The sequence below is a fragment of the Hetaerina americana genome, unplaced genomic scaffold (genome assembly GCF_022747635.1).
Source record: "Hetaerina americana unplaced genomic scaffold, ioHetAmer1.1.p SCAF_60, whole genome shotgun sequence".
Classification (NCBI taxonomy): domain Eukaryota; kingdom Metazoa; phylum Arthropoda; class Insecta; order Odonata; family Calopterygidae; genus Hetaerina; species Hetaerina americana.
The window spans coordinates 1,425,889-1,438,167 of record NW_027287206.1 but is presented as its reverse complement, the minus strand read 5'-3'; the positions used below and the strand labels follow the sequence as shown (position 1 = coordinate 1,438,167).

The following is a 12,279-nucleotide window of genomic DNA, read 5'->3' as shown; positions in this document are numbered from 1 at the left end:
CCAAGCTAGAGAATGCGTGATTAATTTTCACTTTTTTAGTATTCAAAAAAAAATTATTATTTTCCCCCCCCCCCTCCATTTCATTGTTCTAACCGTTTGCGGTATTTAAATATTTCAATTATTTTCAGTTTTTTACTATATTTATTGTTAGTCTTATTTTCAGTTAATTATTTAATTTTATAATTTTTATCGATTTACTGTTTCTATTTTCTCCAATATCCCCCACCCATCCTTTGCCCATTTATAAGAGTACGGCTGGGGTGAACTCTTCCCATTATATAACTATTAGTTATATACCAGTTAATGTATGTTTTGGAATGACACAAGCTACCGAATAGTACAGCAACAATACCTAACTGAACAAAAAATAACCTGACATCTAACACTATAATAAGCCCCGCTTCATCTCTGTACATCCTATTGCCAATCTTATGCTTTGCATCCATCTCTCCTGCCTCCTTATAATTTCTTCCAACAATCCTCTCTCCTCCTCTATCATGACCAGCACTTCCTCCTTTGTTTTCCTTTTCATCCACTTCACCTTTTCCACACCCACATTCATAAATCCTCTTATCTACTTCTATCATCCTGCTTCAGTGACCATGTTTCCGTGCCGTACATGAATTCACTCCACATCAAAGTTTAAATGAGTCTTTTCTTAACATCCTTACTCAACATCCCTGTCATCAATTTTCTCCTCCTTGTGAAATAACTTGAATTGCCATGTACAGAAAATATTGCAATGATACTATTTACTATCAAATGAACAATTAACTAATTTAACATTGAACATAAATGCAAATGCAGTAGGTAATTAATACCACTTGCAAATATATTGTCTTGGATGGAAACACTCCAAATTACATAGTAACATACATTAATTTCATCTAGATAAAATGAAAATAATTCAAGAGCTGATTCAACAGTTATTACTCACAGCAATAAGGTTATGTTCCACACAACCAATTAACTGCACAGAAGTATGATTTGTACTCAGTCACAATGGAATGTGAATTCTCAAACAATTAAAAATAGTAGTCCCCTTCAACTGTCCCAAAGTTCTAGCAATAAAAAACAAGAGAAATACTACTTCATAGTTTGATCCTCTGTTAGTTAGAGGCAAAAAGAACACACATTACCCACTCAATTCAATCCAAGGTGGAAAATAAATTTGTGCAGGAAATTAAGAATAATCAGAATTTATTTAACTATTCTAGACTCGACCAAGAGTTATTCATTTTTTTAAAAAGTTATCGCACAAAATTTTATTTTTGGTAACATAAAGAGAAATAGGAAAAGTGGATGAAGGGGGTATTGACCGGCAGTGGGATGTTGAAGACTGTAATAGAGGGGAGAATGTTAGGCAAATGAGGAAAAGGATGGAACAGGATTGGGATGTTGGACGGGATGAAGGGAGGAAGAAAGTACACAGAGATGAAGAGGGGTCTGATGTAGAGTAGGATACTGGATTTTGTATTTTGTTAGGAAGCACAAAATATCTATCTAGTAGCTGTGTCCATCCAAAAACCTACCTGAACCGGGAGATTACCTAATAATAAAATAATAAAGAGAAATAGTGTTTCAATCAATTAAAATTCCTATTTGTTGAAAATTATACATGTAGTTCATGCTGGAAAGAATATGAATACTAACTGCCCATTGTTTAGAATGCAAAAAGTATTTTCATACAAATAAAGAGCAATGCAGTGGAAAGGAGCACCATTTTATCAAAAATTGACACATTTACCGGAGATGTTAAATCATTTATTGAACAATCCGTATTCATTTCTTAAGTCCAGAAAATAAGTGTTTAACCTGACTTTAGGACAAAGTCATCAACTTCGGAACTCACTCCTTTCTTCCTTGTGAGGAAGTATCATGACCTTGTCCTGATACTGAATATCATTTATTGATCAGTGTTCACAAGAAACGCTACATTACATAGAATTATCATTTCATAAGATTTCTATCAAGACAGCAGCAAGTGTTATCATTATTGTCCATGCCAATTTTTGGAAATAAAAACATGAGCAAATCTAAATTGAATTTTAATCCGATTACTATATAATACAACATGAATACAAATGAATTTTAAATATATAAACATTAACCTCTTAACTCTTCAAAATATACAATTTTGTCACAAAGTGAAAGAATCACGGGTTTGGTGCATCCTCAATGTAATAAAGCTCCAAATAATTCATATTTAGAGATCAACTCAGATTGGTGACACCAGAAAAATCTTATAACTGGAATGTCAACTCTATAATTTATTAGGGTGCTGCTGAAGTACTTGTTAAAAATCAAATAATTGCCTTTCGGTTTAGGACACAGTCGAGGTCACCTCACATTTTGCCCTGCAGGTGACATTCACATAGGTAAGCTTCTCCTCTAGCACACGTTCTGCAGTTTCCCAGTAAGTCCTGGGACCCAAAAAAATTACAGCTTGGGTTTAGCTGAGGCTGTCCAAGGCATCACCTGGATTTGAATCTGGGACCCTCTGGTTGGCAGCAAAATTTTCTACCCACATCCTCCATATATCCAAGTAACCATATAGTTCCAATCTTCATTCATCAAACCATAAAATGGAATAACATGCAGTAGCCTCCACATTGTCTTAATTTTAATTTAAAAATAAGCATGCCCCATACCTACTCAACAATTTGTCATGAGAACATTCTTCTTTCCATTTACCTTCTCTTACCAATAACACAGATTGCAGCTACTAGCATCACACAATGTAAATGGTACATTACCCGGACAAAAAAGGCCTCAACAGGAGCACTGTTTTAGCAAGATAAAGGAATGAACATTTCTACTTTTATAATAATTCCAGGAATGGAATTTGTAACAAAATCACATAAATATAGGAATTTATAGGTGCACAAAAATTTGGTATTATCTAACCAATCAACAAACACCCTAGATACAGATTTAATCAATTTTTTTCTGTAAACTTTGTCAAAGAAGGCACGGTAAAAGTATTTTAGAATGAAGAATCAATGGTAGGAATAAAACACTCTAGCCTCCTTATGTACTCACGTTACACACAGCAGTAAAAAAGTTTGTTCCAAATATACAAAACTTAGCAAAATATTTGGCAAACTTATATTAGAAAAAGTGGTTAGACCTGGCACAAAGAGCACTTCAGACAAGCAGTAAGCCTCAATCCTATTAAAAATAGCTCCATCCAACTGAATGATTTTTTAATATAAATTAAAATTCATTGGCAGAGAAGCAAAGTGAGAGATTTTAATTTCTATCCTAAGAGTTCTCCTTTTCACTAATTTCAGTTCATATAATGTTTGCCAAACTATTAGATACGTGCCTCGGGAGGACTTTTAGGGATATACACATTAGCCCAATAATTAATCTGCCCCAGGTGTGATTCATTTCATGACAATGGAGATGACAACCTGATCTCTGTCTGCTCACTCATCACAGTCCCCAAACGACAGAAAGACAGGAGCAGGGAGATTTCATTATTTCACCAATGTATTACCCAGAATGATAGCAGCATTCAAGTGTTACTAGCACAAATGGTCGTTAGAGAAAAGCACATCTACTACATGTACTTCAATACACAACTGTGATCAGCCCTGGATAGTTAGGCATGTGGGAAATGGAGCTATCACAGTAAAGCAGTCAGACATTAATTACATTTCATCCTAACATTTTAAAGAGGAATTAAAATTAACTGCATGTCTTCCATTCAAGCATAAATCATTAAAACTAAATGAAAAAGCATTTTATAGGGACTGGATTAACATTGGGAGCTATGCAACAAGTAGGCTTCCTGAAACCTGTACTTCTACATTTTATTTACATAACAGAGTGGCTCCGATGCACAACAACAAAGCTTAAGTGTAGTACCAATTTAATTATACATCCATTGTGAGAATCCATCGAGTCCATTGAGGATGCACTGGATTTCAAGAAACAAGCAAACCTAGATATAATACTACTGCGAGTGTAAAACTTGCATGGTAATGGAATGTCTGACATCTACAGAAAATAAAAATTCAATTTTCTTCCACAAAAAATAGTAATGGATATTCTTTGTATCATAGTGATTATCATGTATGGTATTTTGGGGGAGCCTCAAAGCCAAAACGACTTCTTATGGATAAATACACTTAAGGGATCAGCACCATTAGACACAGTCCTCCATTGACATTAGAAGAGGGTTGACATACTCAAAACCTTCAAACTCGGTTTGGTCAATTTTATCGATGACACGTCTGAAATGAAAATATGAAAAAGTATTAAACACATTACACATGAGCTAAATTGATTTTTGACAACAGTTAAGCCTCTTTTCAATGCCACTTGTTTGAGCAGGTGATAATATGTTATTAAAGACAACAACCTAATACTTTCCAATGTTAAGAGACCAAACTAAGGTAACTACCATAAAAAAATGTCCTCTGTAGGTGAAAAACGCTTGGAGATGGAACTTGGATAGAAATCACACTATATCAGTGAAATTTTTTTTTAAAGGCCTTGTAATTTCCCATTCTTAAAATTGCACCTATGTGAAGATAATATCACTGCCTGCCTGAATAAAAATCACAGCATTGTGCCCAACTTTCATGACAGCTGAAAATGTAATGGGTTTTAAGGGTAATCCTCAGACTAGCACCCAAATTACACCTTCAAGAAATGTGAAATAAATTATGATTGATGGTCTTAGATGTCAGTTAGTGACAAGGTGCTATTTGCTCACAAAGCTATAAAAAGATTTTGTGCTCCATACATTTAAAATTTATTTTGCAACTATTGAGTAACATTTCGCTCAAAACTCTCCTGGTTTCAATACTATGAACACTGTGCAAACTTGATCAACTGCCCTAAATTTGGACAAGGGGTTAATCAGAGAATCTAGGGGAAAAGTGATACCATTCAATTAGCAGGGGTTTCAGATTTAACTTCAAATTGAAATAAAAATAATTCTCAAAATGTTTCATGATCCACACCACTTTAAAACATTAACCATTAAATAGTTTCAACAAGTAAGGCCTTGGAACATTTACATTCAAAATAACTACCTATCATATCATCTGCTGGCCTAATGGCATTAGTCCACTACTGTCGGTTTCAACATGATAGAACCATGTGCTTTAAAATTTTGTGGCTCTCGCCACTTCTACCATCAAGCCAAGTAATACACAAATGCTGAAATTTTTGTTTGGGCAATAAATATGTGTGGTACAATTTTCACTGACTTTGTTACCTTGAGGATTATGTGAGAATTATACAACGAAGTTCATCTATAATTAGAATTAAGTCGATCAATATGTATGCAGTGAGAATTGGTACATGCCTGTGGCAACTCAAAGCACTTATGCACCCAAAAATCGGTTGTATTTTCATGCCTTGCAACAGAAAAGAAAAAGTACATTCCAATCATCAGTGTTCCACAGACAACCAAGTTCTGGCAGCACTTTACCTCTCATCAAGCTGGTGAATTATGTGTATACGTGCTGTTTCACTATCTGCAACACAAAACTACGCAAGCACAAACTGCACTTACATTAAAACCACACAAACAATGTGCCTGCACACAATGCAGCAATATGGTGGCCATGTCCTGTGCCACAATGCGTACCACATCTGTGGGCAGATGCTCTCTTTTGAATTTGACCACTGCCTGTGGCATGCTCTCTACTTTCCCCACCCATTTAACACTCACTCTTTTCAATAATAAAAAGCATTATTATATCAGCCTCACTACAACAATACTAATAATAAACCTTTAAACAGCATGTAAAAGGACATGACCATGAAGCTACAATGAAAATTGACAATAGCAGAACTTATTTTCTGTACTCATTAATTGGCACTGAACTAATCAAAGAATCACTAATATTTTAAATGATAATAAAAGTATAAAATCTAAACCATTTAAATAAATGAGAAGCTGAGTCTAAGTGGGTGGATCTTAGCTACTTTTATTGCTATCTGGATAACTTATGTTAATTAACTACAACAATTTAGTCATGCTCACTTACATGTCATCAGGGGTTAAGTGTACTGGCTCATCAGTGAATTCAGGAGGGAAATTGGCCAAATCCCTGTCAGATTCTAATCTTGGCCGATGTGGTGGTGCTACTTGCTTACGCTCCAACTAAGGAGAGAAAAGTACAATACTTCCATTGATTGGGAAATGAATGTGGGCATGATAAAAAAAACCTCAAATATGTATTACCAATTTGAAGCATCATAAAAAACCATGTGAACTTACCATTTCCCAATCTATACTTTTGAAGAATGAGTGATTGGCAATGTCTAAGAATCCAGTTTCTGGGTGACACCCCAATCTGTCCACTGGACTTTTATTGAGGAAGCCTTTTAAAACCGAAGCAGCTTTCACAGAGAGTGAACGTGGAATTCGGATGGTTTTATCCAGAATAACTGCAAAGAAGCAAAGAGATGAACTAAGATAAAACAAAAAGACTTTACCTTAAGAGTACTTACTAACAAGGAAACATCAAATTTAAATAACAGTAAAAGAAACTTTTGAAACAATACTCACATTTTGCAATTACAGTAGTGTTTATACAAACATGGTATTAAAATATCAGAAGTCATCATGATAAGACTAAATCCCAACTTAAATTCAATGGCAATCATATGTACAGATGTCTATGCAGAATTGGGATAGCTTTGTCCTTCCCAAGTATACTTAATAATTACAGACATAATATCATAAACTATCAATCAAATATTATAATAAAGCATGAAAAACCAAGCAAAAAAGAGAACAGTATTTATTTGAGCACTTTAGGTACTCTGCAATAGATTAAAACTCATAACCTCGAGAATGGAAAAAATGAAAAAGTTACGGAACATGCCTACAATTGGTTACTTGAACATATGCAGACACACTAAGGTCTAAATTCTAGTTCTAAACAGGTGTGAAAGCAAAGCATGAATATTTTCTGAATATCTTCTTACATCACCATGTCAATAATTAAATAAAAAATTGTAGGCACAAATGAAGACTATTTTGACAATTACCTTGAAATAGGTAATCCTCTGTGTTCTGATCTGGATTTTCCGAGGCACCTGCTATATCGAAAGGGCTTCTGCCTGCCAACATTTCATATAACAGGACTCCCAAGGCCCACCAGTCCACACTGTTTAAAAAAGTTACATTATCAGTGATATTAGGAAATTTCTAGCAATAAAATATATTCATATGCTTCATGGCAAGCATTTCAATAATGAACTACATTTAATAAATAATAAACTGAGAAATAATTTTATCATAAACTGACTTAGGAATTGAGCTTGAGTTTCTTATGTTGATCACAAGGAAAAACATGTTAATTTATCATTTCTCCTTATGAAGCATTTGAAAGCTTCGTCAATGAATACGTAAGTTAACTTGATGATTTGATTGATAGGGAAAATCAAAGTGATAATTTAATTTCAGTTTTAAAAAGAAACAGCTTTATCGTGAAGCCCTTAATGGAAGTTCACATGATACATTGGGTTGACTGATTGCAACAAGTCTAGAGGTGAATCTAGACGATCCATATGGAGTTATACAGTCTTCTCTTGGTTTAACAAAATAATCTTAGATAGAGCCAATATTTTCAAGACTAAAGTATTGCTGTGCAGCTAAAATTATTTACAGAACAAAGTTCACATAATTGGGTAATTCTTTGCAAATTAGGGATAAATGCATTGGCATTGAAAATTATTGAAATATTTGAAAATTTGACTCTTTGAAATTTGTTTTTGTAAACAATAGCACTTCTCTAAAGGTTTAATGGTAGTAAATATAATGAGGGCCATGCATCCTAATTATAAATACTAGTGCAACCAAGCTTTTTCTAATTCTCATGTGGATATATTTTGTTTTTCCTCTTGAAAAATTATATTGGAATTTTTTTCAAAATGGTTTTTGGTGTGGTCATGACCTCTCTCCATCTTATTTACCTCTGGCATCACCTCAAACCATATTTATTTACTCAATGGAATATTGGCTGAGTATAACATTCAATCAAGCATGTGGTTACACTCAATGAATTAACCCTTTGGTATAGGGGGTAAATGACTACCTCTCATTACTGCCTCATTGCTATTCAGCATATGGTAAACCCCTAATTATTCATACATGGTCAACTGGGTTATAGACATTACCCATGCATTGGCTTCATGTATTGGTGGTGTTGGCGGAGTGGAGGGCAATAGGCTGGGATGTTTCCCCATTCACAAGAAAGGAAGACCATTTATTAATGGGATTTGTTTGTGCAAGAGAGATAACGTTGCTAAGATGCAGTAGGAATGTTCCTTGAGGGGGTTTGGAGCATTATTCTATAGTCTCCATCAGCCTGTTCCAAAATGAGTGCCCTTTCCTCTCCACTGCACACCGTTCACAGGCAATTAGGGCCTGGCAGGGACTGCAAAGCAGGGGAAGGCACCGCCTCTCATCCCCATGATCCACACCAATTTTTTACAGTTTTCCCTGGTTGGCAAAAAGAGATTGCACACTTCATTCTCATTGGTTTAGACTCCATTGCTCAGATGAGGGAAAATCCAGCAAGTAGTTAATGCTTGTCAAATGTAGTTTAAGTGGGAAATTGCTACAAAAAGTATGTGCAATTGGTAAAACAGAAGTGCCATGTTATGATCTGTTTGGGCAAAGGTCAAAAAGCAAAAATGCCTGCTGAAGAATTGGGGGAAGAGGGTGTAAAAGAGTTTGTGAAAGTATTCAACAATAAATGAAACACTTTCATGCTTTTTGATTGTGACAGCACTCTCCACGGTAATGAAAAGAAAGTTGGTGAAAGAATCAGCCAATCCAAAGCTTGACACTGAGATGCTCTTGTGATTCAAACAAAAGAAATTCCTCTGTCAAGGCCTATCCAGGCAGAGAGAGTCAAGCATTTCATTGATTTTTCGGTGGATGAAGGCGAGTTTTGAGCGCTGCTACACTTCTTTCTATTGGAAGTGAAACAAAGAGGGTGTCAACTATTGCCTGCGAGCTTGTGAGGTGACGATTCTAGAGCCAATATTGGTGACAGGATTGATCTTCACATTGCAACTTCCACTGGAAGCATCTGCCATAATGCTCACTTTTTGTGGAAAATGAAAAATCAGCTTCCAGGCACAAAACTTGGGGAGGGGGGGAGAGAGAGGTGGAGGGAAGGAGAGAGGGCGTTCTGCTGTGGTCATGCATGATGGGGAGACATACTCCTTCCAAGGACCGGTGATGACTAACATACCACTTCACTACCATAGTGCACCTGGAAACACTTGGATGAATCTAGAAACTTCATATGACAAGTTCAAGATAAAAGCTGCTCCCGAAGTCTGTAAATGCATTCATGAAGAACTCTGAAGGTGAGAGGTGCTAAAGATGTTTGTTGCAGATAGTGAAAACATTGTGTCCATTGGAAGAGTATGCCACGTTGATGGTGTATTTAATGTTTCAAAGATGCAGGTGCAGGGGAAGACTGGAAGAAATGTTGGAATAAAATCACAAATTGATGTGAAATGAGAAAAGGTTTTCATGAATACAAGAACCTCAATGACAGTTTGGATGGTAAGGATGGATTTTGATCAATCAGATGTGGATGAACAAACCAGGGATTCCACCTTGATCCTTTTCTGTCATAAAATGTTAAGGCAACAAGGATCTACTCATTGGTGGCTGGCAGTACATTCTTAGCTTGTTTATTCATTTTGATGTGGCATGGCAGGGGAAGGAGCCATGGAAACAGCCTCAATGGCAGATTATCAATGTTTTCTGCTTAACTGTGCACACTTGACCAGTCACTAGCACAGAAAATTGAGAGTTTATTTAATTTATGAAATGTATGACACTATTGTCTTAAAACTTCACACTTTATAGAGTATAGAGTAAAACTATGTACAGCATATTAATGTATTAAAATTAGTGAGACAAATCTAACACCGATTTGCTAATATGTTTCTTCCCAATTGTTACATCTTGCAACCTTCATTTCTCTCAGCTGCTCAGTGCAAAAAACACACTTTAATCCATGCCTTCAAAGCAATGCTCAGGTGATTTTTTTGCACCACATATTCATGTGAAAAACTACATAAAACAAATATTTGCGACCGCTGCTGAAAGATTCTTCAGGTGTGAAACCATAGATATTTATGAGCACATTGATTTCCACCAATGTTGCTCAATGTCCTGAGTACATTTGGTGTTCAGGTACCAAAGGTACCTGAAATATTATTAGTGACCATAGTATTTTTTTAAATACTCATCGCCCTTGAAGAGCCATGGAAAGTCTACGTGTCTGTCCAGGCTCCCTTCCCATGACTCTTGCCTCACTGCTAACAATATTGTCTACCATCCTTAGAAAGTATTACATATGACAAAAATGCAATTATACCAATTAGTACAGAATCTCCTGAAATTCAAACTACATGGTTAATTAGGATTTATCTTTGGTTAAGATTTTAATAGTCATCTAACTTTCATTCTTGATTCATACATTTCAAACCAGTCAAAAAATCAGGTATCTAGAATTAAATCATACTTGTAATTGTACATAATTTGCCATACCTGAATCCATAATCTTCTCCTCGAAGTATCTCAGGAGCAATGTAATTAGGTGTGCCGCAGAATGTGGATGTGGTATCTCCAGGCCTTATTCCCTCCTTACACATTCCATAGTCAGTGAGTTTTATGTGACCCTCATGGTCAAGTAACACATTGTCTAGTTTCAAGTCGCGATATATAATTCCTGGAAAAATTTTAATTATGGTTTAATGAATTTTGTCAATGGCAAATGTTCTCAAGATATAAATATGACCACCTCTCATTTTAAGACACAAGATCCCAGCCTGGATTGCCATGTTACTTGTTAGCACATATACATACCAAGTTTCTTGATACATTTTAGTATATTTTGTACCTACAGAAAATATACTCCGAATATCATGTAATATCTACTGTACACATACTATTTTAACAACCAATTTGATCATATAATAGAAAATGAAAAATGACACAAAAGAATGGCTTGAATCAATAATCAGATATGCAAAGAGCACACATTACAGTATATAGTGAGGATAATAAATACACGCCTAAAATGTGTCAAAACAGCCGCCTTGACACTTCCATCATTGCATGACCATCCAACTTCCCTCGTGAGTAGTCCATAATGCTTATCCTAAGAGATCCGGCCCCAGTGATGGCAAGGTAACGTCCTCGTCCGTCAACCTGAAGGTCGCAGGTTTCACTCCTGCCTGGGTAGTTTCCCTTCACCTAGGGCTTGGGTGTTTGTAGTTTTTCTCTTTATCATTGTTAAATGTCTAATGTAACGGACAAAAAGTACTGTTTTCAAACTAATGCTAAATAAATAAATCCTCTCCCCATCTTGTCTAACATCAAAACCACTTATTTGCAGGCAAAATTTACCTTTGCAATATTTAAACATCGTGAGAATCCTGTGAATACTCTTAAAACCCCTTTCTCACCCTGATTTCCAGAATCCCTCCCAACTTCGAGCACCTGTACCAGATGCAAAACCTGTTCCAGACACGTCACAAATTCCCTTCTGCAACAGCATCTCCTCAAATATGAAGGGGTCTATGCATTCAAACTGTCAAGAGTAATTCCCAAGAGATGGCACTAAGGTGCTTCTTCACCCACTACCACGTTGAGGATGAAAACAAAGAAGAAGAAAGGATAATAGGGGAAGCAAACTTTAAACAGGATAAAGAGTAGGAACAGAATAATTAAAGGCAATCAGAGCCAGTCTTTTTAAGAACATGCAAAGAAGAATTCACTGTATTTAGAATGCCTCAATTTATAACTAAAGTCAGGAATTCCGTATTGCATCAGTATATTAGAGGGATTATTTTTGGGTCTCTGATACAGTTACCAGTTGCAGTCAAATTTGAGATTTCTATCACTAAGCTCCACCTGAACAGGACTTGTGCTTTGTGACCTATTTTGAGGCGAATTGTCTGCTGGCAAGGGATAATTCTCAGTGATGATGGGATAATTAATGAAAAGAAATTTATTCTAACACCATAAACAAACTCAGCTCTAGAAATAAACACCGGAGAAAAATAGGCACTTCCTCCAAAACATTGCAAGCATGAGAGCTCAGCCTCACCACTGCTCCATTGTGATTTGAAACACTAACCTTACACATCTCATATGATAATTCTTATTGCTCCTAACTCTGTTTTGACATGAAGCATCATCAAGCAAGAATGCTCACAAAATCTTCCTTTTTAGAACTAGAGTTGAGGGTAAAAATGCCTGGGATGCAAGGC

General features: G+C 35.8%; 1 protein-coding gene across 3 annotated transcripts in view; it reads right to left on the bottom strand.

Moving 5' to 3' along the window:
* Positions 1-1,753: 1,753 nt before the first annotated feature.
* Positions 1,754-12,279, bottom strand: part of aPKC (protein kinase C iota type) — a 76,058-nt gene continuing 65,532 nt past the window's right edge. For all 3 annotated transcript variants that reach the window (XM_071594417.1, XM_071594419.1, XM_071594418.1), the window contains 5 exons: positions 10,553-10,733; positions 7,021-7,139; positions 6,245-6,414; positions 6,012-6,127; positions 1,754-4,241 (listed from right to left, as the gene is read on the bottom strand). In XM_071594417.1, the coding sequence (XP_071450518.1) occupies positions 4,154-4,241; positions 6,012-6,127; positions 6,245-6,414; positions 7,021-7,139; positions 10,553-10,733 (674 nt within the window). In that variant the 3' untranslated portion in view covers positions 1,754-4,153. The remainder of the gene's footprint in view (positions 4,242-6,011; positions 6,128-6,244; positions 6,415-7,020; positions 7,140-10,552; positions 10,734-12,279) is intronic.